We start from the raw sequence: 18,018 nt of genomic DNA, 5'->3' as shown, positions 1-18,018 counted from the left end.
TTTTAAAATAAAAATTATGCAAAAAATGTTCCATTTCTAGTCGTTTGTTTTACCCTGTTCTATCCAATGGGGCAGGATATGAGAGCGCAGAGTGACCACTTTCTCAGCATTTGGGTATACACTGCTGCCACCATGTGGCTGACGCTAAGTATTACAACCTAAGAAGAAAAAACAAACACCGTTTTTCATAGACCTCACGGCTCTGCTATAAATTAACGGTAACTCGGATAAAACATCACATCTGATACATTTATTATAAATCTCTTATGAAATCACAACCACTTACAACGTAAACATTATCTCCTCGACCAATCTGATTGGTCGGTATTAGATTGTAAGACCGGTATCTGCATTGCATATACACAAGACCCTCTCCGGATACATTTAAAGTGTTGAGGCGCCCGTATATTGCAGGTTGGGGGGCCACAGATTTCAAAAGCAGATCGTAACCACAGGACTTTTCCTCTATAAACAGCGCCACCATCAGGTCATGCCTGGTATTGCAGCTCAGCTAAATCTAGATCTAATTGGTGTCTTGTGTGCAGTCCTGGTTCTAGCTTGGTGGCTTTACTCCACACTGTGGAGGGGGCTGGCTTTTGAAGCCTATTTCACTGTGCATAGGCAGAAAACGGGGCTGGCTTAGCTACTTAGTTGACACTTTTTTGGAGATTAGAGCCGAACTAGAAGTAGATTACTGGACCCGAGGCTGCAGGCAAGATGTCGATGGACCTTTAAATAAACAAACCTATAGTAACTCCATTTTTAAGCAATTTTTTTTTGGCACCGGTGCTGCAATGCCAGACTCAACCCTTGGATGAGAATGGGTGTTGTTTTTTTTTGTTTTTATTAATTTATTTAATAATTTTTCTAACTTTGGACAACCCCCTTAATGCCTGTGAATCCATGGTGGTCCTGCACACTGGTGGGGCTGAAACTTTTGCAAACCATACAATTTATTAACAATGCAAATAAATCAAAACTAGAAGGAAGAAATTATTAAAATAAAATTAAAAAAAAAAATTGGTGCTTTCAATTTCCAAGGCCCCTTATACTATATTAAAAAAAAAAAAAAAAAAAAATTGGTTGTTGTGGATAATGACTTTTTTAGGAGTTGCCCCAATGTTTTCTCTGGAGTTAATGACGCTTGAATATTCGGGTTAGTATCTAGTCTCTGTGTTTGGCCACTGCGGGTAAAGTCTCCGGTCGGGGGGGGGGGTTAGAGCTTAGATTTGGGGGTGCTCTGAATCAGCTGTTGCATATCTTTCAGCGCCCGCTCCAGGTAATGCGCCATCCGGGCCGCGTTGGTTTCCGCGCAGCTGTTAAATGCGGAGACTGAGAAGTTGATGTGCTCTTCCATGGGGTTGTAACAAACGCCGTACCCGTCGGGCACCACGGGGCCAAAGCACATGACACAGTCAGTCTTCGCAGGCACCTACGGGGGCGAAGAGACGTACATCAGGCAGATAAAAGAGGGGGGTTCACTCCCGAGGAGGGACGGTGTTATTACCTGGCTGGTGGAGAGGTTGAAGTGCATGGCCATCGCATAGGACGTGTCCATGAAGAGCTCCGGCATGCTGACCAAATCCTCAATGGCTTGAAGCTTCAATCCCAGCAGATGACGGTCTATGGCTTTTCCACTGATTGCCTGTGATAATGAAGGAAATGACAATTGGGTGTGTTCCTACATTTCCAGGAGGAATAATAGAGGGACAACACAATAAGGGTCCATAGAAAAATTGTTACAAGTATGCCCTAAAGCAGACGCCGAGGAGCAGATCCTTCCACAATTAGAGCAAAAGTGAATGAAGGGTTAAAAAAAAAAATGCATAAAGATCAAATTTTTAGCTAAAAGTCAGATACCAGAAAATAAATCTCCATTCACATTGTGTCATTGGTTAGGATGGAGGGTGATAACATGGAGAAAAGCTCCTGCGCTCATTCTTCCCTGGGACGGCTGCGGCTGGAGTTTTGGTTAAATATTTGGGCTTTATTATGATCCAGTCTCGCCCCGATATTTCAGATGTCTAGGCTAAAGGGCTCACGTGTATAACCTGAGCATTATTATTGGGGTGGTGCATTGTGGGACTTGTTTTCTGGGCACCAGACACTAGTCGGCTCCCTATTGGTTTCGGTGCTTGTAGTTTATCGTTCTGTCCCTGTTCTCTATACAGTCACTTTAGGGTCTGCAATTTTAAACAGGTAGAGCTGCAGTGTAAAGTATGGTGGGATAAAACCAAGCAACACCTTTCTTGAGGAGACCGGACCGCTCAGTCCTTATGAAGCAAAGCGCCTGGTTTCAACCAGGTGAGAGGGAGCCTGAATGGAGAAACAGCAGGGTGCTGGCCATCTCCATCAGCCCCATCGTTGACCACTGCTCCAGGATCACGGTGTTCAAGAGCCCGTCTACTGATTTGTTGGGCCCCAGCAATGGCACCGGGGACCTTAAGGTTGGGGCCTCATCAGTGGGACAGGGACCTCAAGGTTGGGGGCCCCATCAGTGGGACAGGGACCTCACTCAAGGTTAGGGTCCCATCAGTGGGACAGGGACCTTAAGGTTGGGGCCTTATCAGTGGGACAGGGACCTCAAGGTTGGGCCCCAGCAATGAGACAGGGGACCTCAAGGTTGGGGCCCCATCAGTGGGACAGGGACCTCAAGGTTGGGGCCCCATCAGTGGGACAGGGACCTCAAGGTTGGGGCCCCATCAGTGGGACAGGGACCTCAAGGTTGGGGCCCCATCAGTGGGACAGGGACCTCAAGGTTGGGGCCCCATCAGTGGGACAGGAACCTCAAGGTTGGGGCCCCATCAGTGGGACAGGGACCTTAAGGTTGGGCCCCAGCAATGGCACCGGGGACCTCAAGGTTGGGGCCCCATCAGTGGGACAGGGACCTCAAGGTTGGGGTCCCATCAGTGGGACAGGGACCTCAAGGTTGGGGCCCCATCAGTGGGACAGGGACCTCAAGGTTGGGCCCCAGCAATGGCACCGGGGACCTCAAGGTTGGGGCCCCATCAGTGGGACAGGGACCTCAAGGTTGGGGCCCCATCAGTGGGACAGGGACCTCAAGGTTGGGGCCCCATCAGTGGGACAGGGACCTCAAGGTTGGGCCCCAGCAATGAGACAGGGGACCTCAAGGTTGGGGCCCCATCAGTGGGACAGGGACCTCAAGGTTGGGGCCCCATCAGTGGGACAGGGACCTCAAGGTTGGGGCCCCATCAGTGGGACAGGGACCTCAAGGTTGGGGCCCCATCAGTGGGACAGGAACCTCAAGGTTGGGGCCCCATCAGTGGGACAGGGACCTTAAGGTTGGGCCCCAGCAATGGCACCGGGGACCTCAAGGTTGGGGCCCCATCAGTGGGACAGGGACCTCAAGGTTGGGGCCCCATCAGTGGGACAGGGACCTCAAGGTTGGGGCCCCATCAGTGGGACAGGGACCTCAAGGTTGGGGCCCCATCAGTGGGACAGGGACCTCAAGGTTGGGGCCCCATCAGTGGGACAGGGACCTCAAGGTTGGGGCCCCATCAGTGGGACAGGGACCTCAAGGTTGGGGCCCCATCAGTGGGACAGGGACCTCAAGGTTGGGGCCCCATCAGTGGGACAGGAACCTCAAGGTTGGGGCCCCATCAGTGGGACAGGAACCTCAAGGTTGGGGCCCCATCAGTGGGACAGGGACCTTAAGGTTGGGCCCCAGCAATGGCACCGGGGACCTCAAGGTTGGGGCCCCATCAGTGGGACAGGGACCTCAAGGTTGGGCCCCAGCAATGAGACAGGGGACCTCAAGGTTGGGGCCCCATCAGTGGGACAGGGACCTCAAGGTTGGGGCCCCATCAGTGGGACAGGGACCTCAAGGTTGGGGCCCCATCAGTGGGACAGGGACCTCAAGGTTGGGGCCCCATCAGTGGGACAGGGACCTCAAGGTTGGGGCCCCATCAGTGGGACAGGAACCTCAAGGTTGGGGCCCCATCAGTGGGACAGGAACCTCAAGGTTGGGGCCCCATCAGTGGGACAGGGACCTTAAGGTTGGGCCCCAGCAATGGCACCGGGGACCTCAAGGTTGGGGCCCCATCAGTGGGACAGGGACCTCAAGGTTGGGGCCCCATCAGTGGGACAGGGACCTCAAGGTTGGGGCCCCATCAGTGGGACAGGGACCTCAAGGTTGGGGCCCCATCAGTGGGACAGGGACCTCAAGGTTGGGGCCCCATCAGTGGGACAGGGACCTCAAGGTTGGGGCCCCATCAGTGGGACAGGAACCTCAAGGTTGGGGCCCCATCAGTGGGACAGGGACCTTAAGGTTGGGCCCCAGCAATGGCACCGGGGACCTCAAGGTTGGGGCCCCATCAGTGGGACAGGGACCTCAAGGTTGGGGTCCCATCAGTGGGACAGGAACATTAAGGTTGGGCCCCAGCAATGAGACAGGGGATCTCAAGGTTGGGGCCCCATCAGTGGGAAAGGGACCTTAAGGTTGGGCCCCAGCAATGGCACCGGGGACCTTAAGGTTGGGCCCCAGCAATGGCACCGGGGACCTCAAGGTTGGGCCCCAGCAATGGCACCGGGGACCTCAAGGTTGGGCCCCAGCAATGGCACCGGGGACCTCAAGGTTGGGGCCCAGCAATGGCACCGGGGACCTCAAGGTTGGGGCCCAGCAATGGCACCGGGGACCTCAAGGTTGGGGCCCAGCAATGGCACCGGGGACCTCAAGGTTGGGGCCCAGCAATGGCACCGGGGACCTCAAGGTTGGGGCCCAGCAATGGCACCGGGGACCTCAAGGTTGGGGCCCAGCAATGGCACCGGGGACCTCAAGGTTGGGGCCCAGCAATGGCACCGGGGACCTCAAGGTTGGGGCCCAGCAATGGCACCGGGGACCTCAAGGTTGGGGCCCAGCAATGGCACCGGGGACCTCAAGGTTGGGGCCCAGCAATGGCACCGGGGACCTCAAGGTTGGGGCCCAGCAATGGCACCGGGGACCTCAAGGTTGGGGCCCAGCAATGGCACCGGGGACCTCAAGGTTGGGGCCCAGCAATGGCACCGGGGACCTCAAGGTTGGGGCCCAGCAATGGCACCGGGGACCTCAAGGTTGGGGCCCAGCAATGGCACCGGGGACCTCAAGGTTGGGGCCCAGCAATGGCACCGGGGACCTCAAGGTTGGGGCCCAGCAATGGCACCGGGGACCTCAAGGTTGGGGCCCAGCAATGGCACCGGGGACCTCAAGGTTGGGGCCCCGTCAGTGGGACAGGGACCTTAAGGTGGACTGTGATGGCCTAGGTAAGGAGGATTACGGCATTCTTACCATGTCTGTGTAGGTTCGATGAGCTTGAACCGCTTTTCGGAGCAGATCCACCTTCTCCAAGTTCTAAGGATAGAAAAAGAGCAGAAAACGTGAGTCCCTAAGGATAGCCGCCCGTCCTTTGACAGCAGTGGCTCTGCCGGTGTTATCTCACCTGTTTCCCAGAATCCTCCATTCCTTGCACAAACTCCAGAGACTGGACGGAGGCAGAGCGGATGGTGTCTGTCCTCCCGAGGCGGAACATCCGCAGGGACGCGCTCTCGTAGGTGGCGCAGGCCTGGCCGTACATCCTGCGCACAGAGGGGACGAGAGACGTCATGTGTAACTTTCCTCCTATCCCTAGCCATCATAAAACTACAACTCCCAGCATGCCCAATAGCCAAGGCTGCAAACTCTCACAAATGACTTCTCTTGTGCTGCCCTTTGACCCAAAACGTTCTTTCTATTCTATCGTCACCTTAATGAACCAGCCATTTTTTGCAATTCTGACCAGTGTCCCTTTTTGAGGTTATAACTCTGGAACGCTTCAACGGATCCTGGCGATTCGAGATTGTTTTTTCATGACATATTGTACTTCATGTCAGTGGTAAATTTAAGCCGATATTTTTTGCGTTTGTGAAAATTTCTGAAATTTGGCAAAAATCTCGCAATTTTCAAAATTTGAAGTTTTCTGCCCATAAATCTGAGAAATATGTCACACAACACAGTACTAAATAACATTTCCCACGTGTCTGCTTTACACCAGCGCAATTTTCAAAATAAAATTTTTTTTTTCGTTAAGAAGTTAGAAGGGGTCAAAGGTCATCAGCAATTTCTCATTTTTCCAACAAAATTTACAAAGAAGGGAATTTTGTTACTTACCGTAAATTCCTTTTCTTCTAGCTCTTATTGGGAGACCCAGACGATTGGGTGTATAGCACTGCCTCCGGAGGCCACACAAAGCAATTACACTAAAAAGTGTAAGGCCCCTCCCCTTCTGGCTATACACCCCCAGTGGGATCACTGGCTCACCAGTTTTAGTGCAAAAGCAAGAAGGAGGAAAGCCAATAACTGGTTTAAACAAATTCTCTCCGAGTAACATCGGAGAGCTGAAAACCGTTCAACATGAACAACATGTGTACCCGCAAACAAACCAAAAAATCCCGAAGGACAACAGGGCGGGTGCTGGGTCTCCCAATAAGAGCTAGAAGAAAAGGAATTTACGGTAAGTAACAAAATTCCCTTCTTCTTCAGCGCTCTATTGGGAGACCCAGACGATTGGGACGTCCAAAAGCTGTCCCTGGGTGGGTAAAGAAATACCTCATGTTAGAGCTGCAAGACAGCCCTCCCCTACGGGGAGGCAACTGCCGCCTGCAGGACTCTTCTACCTAGGCTGGCGTCCGCCGAAGCATAGGTATGCACCTGATAATGTTTGGTGAAAGTGTGCAGACTCGACCAGGTAGCTGCCTGGCACACCTGTTGAGCCGTAGCCTGGTGTCGTAATGCCCAGGATGCACCCACGGCTCTGGTAGAATGGGCCTTCAGCCCTGATGGAACCGGAAGCCCAGCAGAACGGTAGGCTTCAAGAATTGGTTCTTTGATCCATCGAGCCAGGGTGGCCTTAGAAGCCTGCAACCCTTTGCGCTGACCAGCGACAAGGACAAAGAGTGCATCCGAACGGCGCAAGGGCGCCGTGCGGGAAATGTAGATTCTGAGTGCTCTCACCAGATCTAACAAATGTAAATCTTTCTCATACCGATGAACTGCATGAGGACAAAACGAAGGCAAGGAGATATCCTGATTAAGATGAAAAGAGGATACCACCTTCGGGAGAAACTCCTGAATGGGGCGCAGCACAACCTTGTCCTGGTGGAAGACCAGGAAGGGAGTCTTGGATGACAGCGCTGCCAGCTCAGACACTCTCCGAAGAGATGTGATCGCTACCAGAAAAGCCACTTTCTGTGATAGTCTAGAAAGTGAAACCTCCCTCAGAGGCTCGAAGGGCGGCTTCTGGAGGGCAACTAGTACCCTGTTCAGATCCCATGGATCTAACGGCCGCTTGTACGGGGGTACGATATGGCAAACCCCCTGTAGGAACGTGCGCACCTTAGGAAGGCGTGCCAAACGCCTCTGAAAAAAGACGGATAGCGCCGAGACCTGACCTTTAAGGGAGCCGAGCGACAAACCTTTTTCTAACCCAGATTGCAGGAAAGAAAGAAAGGTAGGCAATGCAAATGGCCAGGGAGACACTCCCTGAGCAGAGGACCAGGATAAGAATATCCTCCACGTTCTGTGGTAGATCTTAGCGGACGTGGGCTTCCTGGCCTGTCTCATGGTGGCAACGACCCCTTGGGACAATCCTGAAGACGCTAGGATCCAGGACTCAATGGCCACACAGTCAGGTTCAGGGCCGCAGAATTCCGATGGAAAAACGGCCCTTGGGACAGTAAGTCTGGTCGGTCTGGGAGTGCCCACGGTTGGCCGACCTTGAGCTGCCACAGATCCGGATACCACGCCCTCCTCGGCCAGTCTGGGGCGACAAGTATGACGCGGCTGCAATCGGATCTGATCTTGCGTAGCACTCTGGGCAAGAGTGCCAGAGGTGGAAACACATAAGGGAGCCGGAACTGCGACCAATCTTGCACTAGGGCGTCTGCCGCCAGCGCTCTTTGATCGCGAGACCGTGCCATGAAGGTTGGGACCTTGTTGTTGTGCCGTGACGCCATTAGGTCGACGTCCGGCACCCCCCAGCGGCGACAGATTTCCTGAAACACGTCTGGGTGAAGGGACCATTCCCCTGCGTCCATGCCCTGGCGACTGAGGAAGTCTGCTTCCCAGTTTTCTACGCCGGGGATGTGAACTGCGGATATGGTGGAGGCTGTGGCCTCCACCCACATCAGAATCCGCCGGACTTCCTGGAAGGCTTGCCGACTGCGTGTCCCCCCTTGGTGGTTGATGTATGCCACCGCTGTGGAGTTGTCCGACTGAATTCGGATCTGCCTTCCTTCCAGCCACTGCTGGAAGGCTAGTAGGGCAAGATACACTGCTCTGATTTCCAGAACATTGATCTGAAGGGTGGACTCCTGCCGAGTCCACGTACCCTGAGCCCTGTGGTGGAGAAAGACTGCTCCTCACCCTGACAGACTCGCGTCTGTCGTGACCACCGCCCAAGACGGTGGTAGGAAGGATCTTCCCTGTGATAATGAGGTGGGAAGAAGCCACCACTGCAGAGAGTCTTTGGCCGTCTGGGAAAGGGAGACTTTCCTGTCCAGGGATGTTGACTTCCCGTCCCATTGGCGGAGAATGTCCCATTGAAGTGGACGCAGATGAAACTGCGCAAACGGAACCGCCTCTATTGCCGCCACCATCTTCCCGAGGAAGTGCATGAGGCGTCTTAAGGAGTGCGACTGACTTTGAAGGAGAGCCTGCACCCCAGTCTGTAGAGACCGCTGCTTGTCCAGCGGAAGCTTCACTATCGCTGAGAGAGTATGAAACTCCATGCCAAGATACGTTAGTGATTGGGTCGGTGACAGATTTGACTTTGGGAAGTTGATGATCCACCCGAACGCCTGGAGAGTCTCCAGTGCAACATTCAGGCTGAGTTGGCATGCCTCTTGAGAGGGTGCCTTGACCAGTAGATCGTCCAAGTAAGGGATCACAGAGTGTCCGTGAGAGTGCAAGACTGCTACCACTGCCGCCATGATCTTGGTGAACACCCGAGGGGCTGTCGCCAGACCAAATGGCAGAGCTACGAACTGAAGATGGTCGTCTCCTATCACGAAGCGTAGAAAGCGTTGGTGCTCTGTAGCAATCGGCACGTGGAGATAAGCATCTTTGATGTCTATTGATGCTATGAAATCTCCTTGAGACATTGAGGCAATGACTGAGCGGAGGGATTCCATCCGGAACCGCCTGGCGTTCACATGCTTGTTGAGCAGTTTTAGGTCCAGAACAGGACGGAAGGAGCCGTCCTTTTTTGGAACCACAAAGAGATTGGAGTAAAATCCTCGCCCCCGTTCCTGAGGGGGGACAGGGATCACGACTCCTTCTGCTCTTAGAGAGTCCACCGCCTGCAGCAGGGCATCTGCTCGGTTGGGGTGTGGGGAGGTTCTGAAGAACCGAAGTGGAGGTCGAGAACTGAACTCGATTCTGTACCCGCGAGACAAAATGTCTGTTACCCACCGGTCTTTGACCTGTGACAGCCAAATGTCGCAAAAGCGGGAGAGCCTGCCACCGACCGAGGATGCGGAGGGAGGAGGCCGAAAGTCATGAGGTAGCCGCTTTGGAAGCGGTTCCTCCATTTGCTTTCCTGGGGCGTGAGTGAGCCCGCCAGGAATCTGAGCTCCCTTGTTCTTTCTGAGTCCTTTTGGACGAGGAGAATTGGGCCTTGCCCGAGCCTCGAAAGGACCGAAACCTCGACTGCCACTTTTTCTGTTGAGGTTTACTTGCTCTGGGCTGTGGTAAGGAAGAGTCCTTACCCTTGGACTGTTTTATGATTTCAGCCAATGGCTCACCAAACAGTCTGTCTCTAGATAATGGCAAGCTGGTTAAGCATTTTTTGGAACCAGCATCTGCTTTCCAGTCCTTTAACCACAAGGCTCTGCGCAAAACCACAGAATTGGCGGACGCCATAGCGGTACAGCTCGTAGATTCTAGGACAGCATTGATAGCATAGGTCGCAAACGCAGACATTTGCGAAGTTAGGGACGCCACCTGCGGCACTGCTGGATGTATGATAGCATCCACCTGTGCTAAACCAGCTGAAATAGCTTGGAGTGCCCACACGGCCGCGAATGCTGGAGCAAACGACGCGCCGATAGCTTCATAGACAGATTTCAACCAAAGGTCCATCTGTCTGTCGTTGGCATCTTTAAGTGAAGCGCCATCCTCTACTGCGACTATGGATCTAGCCGCAAGCTTGGAAATTGGGGGATCCACCTTTGGACACTGGGTCCAGCGTTTGGCCACCTCAGAGGGAAAAGGATAACGGGTATCCTTAGAACGTTTAGAGAAACGCTTGTCTGGATGAGCGTCGTGTTTCTGGATCGATTCTCTGAAGTCAGAGTGGTCCGAAAAAGCACTTAATTTACGCTTGGGATACAGGAAATGGAACTTCTCCTGCTGTGCAGCTGCCTCCTCTGCAGAAGGGGCTGGGGGAGAAATATCCAACAGTCTATTAATTGCCGATATAAGGTCATTAACCATGGCGTCACCATCAGGGGCATCCAGATTGAAAGGAGCCTCAGGATTAGAATCCTGATCACCGTCCTCAGTCTCATCACAGAGAGACTCTTCTCGCTGAGACCCTGAGCAGTGTGATGACGTGGAGGGTCTTTCCCAGCGAGCTCGCTTAGGCTGCCTGGGACTGTCATCTGAGTCAGAGACTTCAGCCTGTGATGCTTGAGACCCCCTTGAAGTACGGATTAGTTCCAACTGAGGGGGACCGGAGAGCATAGACACAGCAGTGTCCATGGTCTGAGGAACTGGCCTGGCCTGCAAGGTTTCCAGGATTTTTGACATAGTCACAGACATTTTATCAGCAAAAACTGCAAAGTCTGTCCCCGTCACCGGGCAGGGTTCACAGGCGTCTCTGCCTGGGCTACCACCACATCAGGCTCTGGCTGACGAAGTGCCACTGGGACTGAACATTGCACACAATGTGAGTCTTTGGAGCCTGCCGGTAGATCAGCCCCACATGCAGTACAAACAGTGTACACAGCCTGTGCCTTGGCACCCTTGCGTTTTGCGGATGACATGTTGCTGCCTCCTCAGAGCAGTACAGGGTGTCCAGCCAAGAAGCGACCTTACAGTGCAACTATATATATATATATAACACTGAGGCACTAGTGGGGCCAGCACTAAAGTGCAGCTTACTGCCCGCTTAGGAGCGGGTGTGTGGTCGCCGAAATCCCTTTAGTCTGGGTCTCCCAGAGCCTGCTGCCTTTCCCCAGCCAGACCGCATGTGTAATGGCTGCCGGCGTCCTTGTGGAGAGGGGGGGCGGGCCCTGGGCGTATACAGACGAAGAGCGGGAAGCCTGCTTCCCACTGTGCCTAGTGAGAGGGCTGGAGCATGTAAATAAAGCTCCAGCCCTCGGCGCTGCCTATTGAGCAGCGTCTCTCCCCTACCCTGATTGACAGGGTGGGGGCGGGAACGAAGCGGCGCTAGGCCGCAGAAGCCGGGGGCTAAAGTTAGAAGCGCCGCCGCCGTAAAAGCGCGGTCGGCGCAAAGTCCCCGGCGCACCACAAGTCGCAGCTGCGCCGCCGCTCCAGTAGCGGTCGGCGCAGTAGTTCCCAACATGTAACGTCACTCAGCAAAGCTGCAGTGACCTAACCCCAGCGCACAGCGCTACTGTCCCCGGCGCACTATAACGCTCAGCAAGCCTTGAGAGTGTCCGTGCCTGCCGGGGACACAGAGTACCTGAAAGTTGCAGGGCCTTGTCCCTGAACGGCACTCCCGCTCCAAATCCAGCAGGTTCTCTGGGTCTGTGGATGGAGCCCGGCCTCAGGGCTTGGAGGCCGGTAAGATCCCACTTCCACAGAGCCCTCCAGGGGATGTGGAAGGAAAACAGCATGTGGGCTCCAGCCTCTGTACCAGCAATAGGTACCTCAACCTTACAAGCACCACCGCGGGTGAGAAGGGAGCATGCTGGGGGCCCCATATGGGCCCTCTTTTCTTCCATCCGATATAGCCAGCAGCTACTGCTGACTACAAACAGTGGAGCTATGCGTGGATGTCTGACCTCCTTCGCACAAAGCAGAAAACTGGTGAGCCAGTGATCCCACTGGGGGTGTATAGCCAGAAGGGGAGGGGCCTTACACTTTTTAGTGTAATTGCTTTGTGTGGCCTCCGGAGGCAGTGCTATACACCCAATCGTCTGGGTCTCCCAATAGAGCGCTGAAGAAAAACAATTTTGGGTACCACATCACATTCGAAGTGACAGAGAGGCCGAGGTGACAGAAAATAGCCAAAAGTGACCCCATTCTAAAATCTGCACCCCTCACTCTGCTCAAAACCATATCCAGGAAGTTTATTACCCCTTTAGGAGCTTCACAGCAACTAAAGCAATGTGGAAGGAAAAAAAATTTTTTTTTTTTTACACAAAAGTGTTACTTTAGCCATAAAATTTAGCATTTTCACAAGGGTATCAGGAAAAAATGCACCATAAAATGTATTGTGCAATTCCTCCCGAGTACACAGATACCTCATATGCGGTGTAAATCAATTGTTTGGGCGCACAGCAGGGCTCAGAAGAGAAGAAGCGCCATTTCACAGCAAAATTGGTTGGAATTATTAGCAGACGCCATGTTGTGTTTGGAGACTCCCTGAGGTGCCTAAACAATGGAGCTCCCCCACATGTGACCCCATTTTGGAAACTAGACACACACACCCCCCCCCCATACAAAAAAAATTAGGTTGGCGAAATAAAAAAAAAAAAAAAAAATAATATGGACGTCAGTAAAAAAAAAAAAAAAAAAAAAAAAAAAAAAAAAAAAAAAAATAAGAGCACCTGCAACTGACACTAAGGCAAGTGCCACACGTGAGAGCGATGCACGAATCTCGCATCATCCAGCACAGCCGCACACTCCTGTCTGGATGAGAGCGACCGTGCCGGATGATGCAATGTGAGACTAGTGCATCGCGCTCATGTGTGGCACTGGGCTGACCCTTACAATATTCAGTAAAAAAATACTATAATTGACGATTACTACAGTATAATTTTACTGGCCCTCAACTAGGTTTATTTGTACTTCTTACTTAGTTTACATTAAAAAAAAACAAAAAAAAAAAAAAACAGGACGCACGGATGTGCTGCAAAAAAAGGTGAGAGGGGGGGCTGGATGGAGGATGGGAGAGTGCACGGCGGAGGATGGGACAGGGCGGGCAGCAGATCAGGGATGGTGACAGGGGGTGGAGGGGGGGCAGCAGATGAGGGAGGAGAAGGTGAGGGGGGAAGATCGGGGAGGGCGAGATGGGAGAGAGCGGACAGCAGATCGGGGAGGGCGAGATGGGAGAGAGCGGACAGCAGATCGGGGAGGGCGAGATGGGAGAGAGCGGACAGCAGATCGGGGAGGGCGAGATGGGAGAGAGCGGACAGCAGATCGGGGAGGGCGAGATGGGAGAGAGCGGACAGCAGATCGGGGAGGGCGAGATGGGAGAGAGCGGACAGCAGATCGGGGAGGGCGAGATGGGAGAGAGCGGACAGCAGATCGGGGAGGGCGAGATGGGAGAGAGCGGACAGCAGATCGGGGAGGGCGAGATGGGAGAGAGCGGACAGCAGATCGGGGAGGGCGAGATGGGAGAGAGCGGACAGCAGATCGGGGAGGGCGAGATGGGAGAGAGCGGACAGCAGATCGGGGAGGGCGAGATGGGAGAGAGCGGACAGCAGATCGGGGAGGGCGAGATGGGAGAGAGCGGACAGCAGATCGGGGAGGGCGAGATGGGAGAGAGCGGACAGCAGATCGGGGAGGGCGAGATGGGAGAGAGCGGACAGCAGATCGGGGAGGGCGAGATGGGAGAGAGCGGACAGCAGATCGGGGAGGGCGAGATGGGAGAGAGCGGACAGCAGATCGGGGAGGGCGAGATGGGAGAGAGCGGACAGCAGATCGGGGAGGGCGAGATCGGGGAGAGCGGACAGCAGATCGGGGAGAGCGGACAGCAGATCGGGGAGAGCGGACAGCAGATCGGGGAGAGCGGACAGCAGATCGGGGAGAGCGGACAGCAGATCGGGGAGAGCGGACAGCAGATCGGGGAGAGCGGACAGCAGATCGGGGAGAGCGGACAGCAGATCGGGGAGAGCGGACAGCAGATCGGGGAGAGCGGACAGCAGATCGGGGAGAGCGGACAGCAGATCGGGGAGAGCGGACAGCAGATCGGGGAGAGCGGACAGCAGATCGGGGAGAGCGGACAGCAGATCGGGGAGAGCGGACAGCAGATCGGGGAGAGCGGACAGCAGATCGGGGAGAGCGGACAGCAGATCGGGGAGGGTGAGATGGGAGAGAGCGGACAGCAGATCGGGGAGGGTGAGATGGGAGAGAGCGGACAGCAGATCGGGGAGGGTGAGATGGGAGAGAGCGGACAGCAGATCGGGGAGGGTGAGATGGGAGAGAGCGGGACAGCAGATCGGGGAGGGTGAGATGGGAGAGAGCGGGACAGCAGATCGGGGAGGGCGAGATGGGAGAGAGCGAACAGCAGATCGGGGAGGGCGAGATGGGAGAGAGCGGGACAGCAGATCGGGGAGGGCGAGATGGGAGAGAGCGGGACAGCAGATCGGGGAGGGCGAGATGGGAGAGAGCGGGACAGCAGATCGGGGAGGGCGAGATGGGAGAGAGCGGGACAGCAGATCGGGGAGGGCGAGATGGGAGAGAGCGGGACAGCAGATCGGGGAGGGCGAGATGGGAGAGAGCGGGACAGCAGATCGGGGAGGGCGAGATGGGAGAGAGCGGACAGCAGATCGGGGAGGGCGAGATGGGAGAGAGCGGACAGCAGATCGGGGAGAGCGGACAGCAGATCGGGGAGAGCGGACAGCAGATCGGGGAGAGCGGACAGCAGATCGGGGAGAGCGGACAGCAGATCGGGGAGAGCGGACAGCAGATCGGGGAGAGCGGACAGCAGATCGGGGAGAGCGGACAGCAGATCGGGGAGAGCGGACAGCAGATCGGGGAGAGCGGACAGCAGATCGGGGAGAGCGGACAGCAGATCGGGGAGAGCGGACAGCAGATCGGGGAGAGCGGACAGCAGATCGGGGAGAGCGGACAGCAGATCGGGGAGAGCGGACAGCAGATCGGGGAGAGCGGACAGCAGATCGGGGAGAGCGGACAGCAGATCGGGGAGAGCGGACAGCAGATCGGGGAGAGCGGACAGCAGATCGGGGAGAGCGGACAGCAGATCGGGGAGAGCGGACAGCAGATCGGGGAGAGCGGACAGCAGATCGGGGAGAGCGGACAGCAGATCGGGGAGAGCGGACAGCAGATCGGGGAGAGCGGACAGCAGATCGGGGAGAGCGGACAGCAGATCGGGGAGAGCGGACAGCAGATCGGGGAGAGCGGACAGCAGATCGGGGAGGGTGAGATGGGAGAGAGCGGACAGCAGATCGGGGAGGGTGAGATGGGAGAGAGCGGACAGCAGATCGGGGAGGGTGAGATGGGAGAGAGCGGGACAGCAGATCGGGGAGGGTGAGATGGGAGAGAGCGGACAGCAGATCGGGGAGGGTGAGATGGGAGAGAGCGGACAGCAGATCGGGGAGGGTGAGATGGGAGAGAGCGGACAGCAGATCGGGGAGGGTGAGATGGGAGAGAGCGGGACAGCAGATCGGGGAGGGTGGGAGGGACAGCAGCTGATGGGGGAGATCGGCGGTGGTGTCAGGGGATCGGGGGCAGGGGCTTACCAGGGCACTTGCAAGAATCGCTCTCAGCTGCCTTCCACGGACGGAGTGAAGCTGAGGGGAGCGGTCACCGGCCCCAGATCCATGGTGATTGGAGAGATCGGTCACAAGGCCAATGATCAGGGCTTCAGCTGCACTGATCATGGCTGGATTTCAATGTTTCAGCCATTTTTAATGGTAGAAACATTACAGTGGCTGTGATTGGCTGACGAACGCCGCTCAGCCAATCACAGCCTCCGTAGGTCCGGGGGGGAAGACACCACCCCTCCTGAGGTCAAGCAGAGGTCCCCTCCTCCCCGAATGTAAGATTTGTGTGAACCGATCACACTCACAGGGGCCGCGATATTGCCATGACGTACTGGGTACGTTATGGGTCGCTAAGCACCATATCACCATGATGTACCCAGTACGTCATGGGTCGTTAAGGGAATAAAGGGCAAGATACGTCTTAAAGGGTCAGATACGTTAATTTATTTTTCACATAGAAAAGCCCAAGACTACGGACGATGCTGCAGAGAGGAAGATTCAGACATTATCCGAATATTGGTTAAACCCAGGCGCAAGACCCCTCTTACCGGTAATACGCCAGCTGGAGCGCCACTTGGATAAAGGCATCGGGGCTCAGCTTTTCTGATTTTGGGAAGTTTTTACCAAACACTTCAAAGACAATGACTTTAACATCCAGGTCGTGAACCATTCTAAAAGAAAAGAAAAAAACCCAAAAAACAAGAAATGAGAGACACCGCAGGACAAGATGTCACTGCGCGTCTGCGCCTCCGGTCGTCCCTTTAACCTCTTAGCGATATCTGCCGCACGTTTTTTGCCAAAACAAGACAATAAAAAAAAAAAAAAAAGTCTAAAAATAGCAGAATTGCTGTTTTTAAACAATAAAATGGCGTAAAGAAAATAAGATCAGAAAATCACTTGAACCCTTAGAAGATGGTGATTGTAAAAAGTAAAGCTGACAACGCAAAAAAACAAACAAAAAAAAAAACCCAAAGAAAACAAAGCAAAAACAAACTGAACAAAACAAAAAAGGGGGGGCAAAAAGAAAAAAAAACCAAAAACAGCAGCAAGCCCTGATACAACATTAAAAAAAATAAAATTAAAAATAAAAAAAAAAAAAATGTTCTCAGAACTAAAACAAAACCATAAATTTGGTATCATCCCACCTGCCAAATTGTCCCCCCCCCCTCATTTCCATCCCTCCTATTTTTTTTCCCCCAATTGTAAAGACAGAAAGGAATGGAGTCATTCAAAATGACATCATCCTGCGAAACACGAGTCCCTTACACAGGTACGTAGGTGGAAAAGTGGAAACATTATGTATCCTGGAAGAAAATAGAAAAACTGGTCTTCAAGGGGTTCAAATTCTAAGCCAGCAGCAGTAATCTTCCAAGGCCTCGGTTCTACTTGCGTTTTGCACGGACGAGTGCAATCTGATAAAACATTGGACTGCACTCGCACATCGGCGTGTGGAATGAACCGCAGCGAGTCTCGACTCACACTCCCCCATACAAGTCTATGGGAGCGCGTGAAACATTGCACTGCACTCGCATGTCATCCGACCGCAGCGCGATGTATGCAGAGACAGGCAGCAGAGGAGAGGGGGAAAAAGTGCTCCCTCCCTCCTCTTCGCAGCTGTGATCCGATCGCATGATCATCGGCTCACACTAGCAGCAGAGGGTCATTAGCAAATGGCACCCGAGGCTCTGCTCAGGTGGAACAGATCCCTAAATGTGAGGTCCTGGATACGGTCACATCTATACCGGCCGCTCACATGTTCAGGTTCTGCTTGGCATTGTCGATGTCTTTCTTGATTTCTGGAGTGATGTTGAACCGCAGTTTCTTAGGCATTGGCAGAGAAATCATCGGTGATCGCACCAGATCCGGCTTCTTCCTGCATAAAAGAAAACATGAAAAAAGTCAATTGTGGAAACAATGGAAAAGCCGAAAGTTACAGCCTCATAGAAATGTATGGAGCAATCACGCTCAGGTCTGGAGGCCCATGGACAGACATCTGCGAGCCCCGGACATTTTATGTTATGGATAAGCCGCTGGTGGACATGTCTGGTGACTGCTCTCAGAGAACACGGGCGTGCTCCGGTATATGGGTGACCTGGCCAAGATGGCTGAAGCATGGTGTGGTGGGCTTAAACATGACGCAGACTGGACGTAGTCATTTCCAACACAGATCTTACGTGTACTCCACGACGTGGTCGAGTAAGGCCACGATGGGTGGTCCTTCTGCGGGAGCGTGCTCGTACACCAGCCCGCACGAGCCGTCCTCCGCCACTATGAACTAAGGACAGAAGAGGACATGCACCTTCACCTACAAGGTACAGCTCACGATATATCTCTAGAAGGTCGTCTCCT

At 54.1% G+C, this 18,018-nt stretch overlaps 1 protein-coding gene across 1 annotated transcript in view; it reads right to left on the bottom strand.

Annotated features, from left to right (window-relative positions):
• Positions 1-228: 228 nt before the first annotated feature.
• CRAT (carnitine O-acetyltransferase) overlaps positions 229-18,018 on the bottom strand; it is a 37,840-nt gene continuing 20,050 nt past the window's right edge. The window contains exons 8-14 of the mRNA XM_075324763.1: positions 17,844-17,944; positions 17,423-17,542; positions 16,218-16,340; positions 5,436-5,571; positions 5,285-5,347; positions 1,508-1,645; positions 229-1,432 (exon numbers count right to left, since the gene is read on the bottom strand). Of these exons, the coding sequence (XP_075180878.1) occupies positions 1,217-1,432; positions 1,508-1,645; positions 5,285-5,347; positions 5,436-5,571; positions 16,218-16,340; positions 17,423-17,542; positions 17,844-17,944 (897 nt within the window). The 3' untranslated portion in view covers positions 229-1,216. The remainder of the gene's footprint in view (positions 1,433-1,507; positions 1,646-5,284; positions 5,348-5,435; positions 5,572-16,217; positions 16,341-17,422; positions 17,543-17,843; positions 17,945-18,018) is intronic.

This window comes from Anomaloglossus baeobatrachus, chromosome 9 (genome assembly GCF_048569485.1).
Source record: "Anomaloglossus baeobatrachus isolate aAnoBae1 chromosome 9, aAnoBae1.hap1, whole genome shotgun sequence".
NCBI classification, from domain to species: Eukaryota; Metazoa; Chordata; class Amphibia; order Anura; family Aromobatidae; genus Anomaloglossus; species Anomaloglossus baeobatrachus.
The sequence above is the reverse complement of the archived record's forward strand: the minus strand, read 5'-3'. Positions and strand labels throughout refer to the sequence as shown.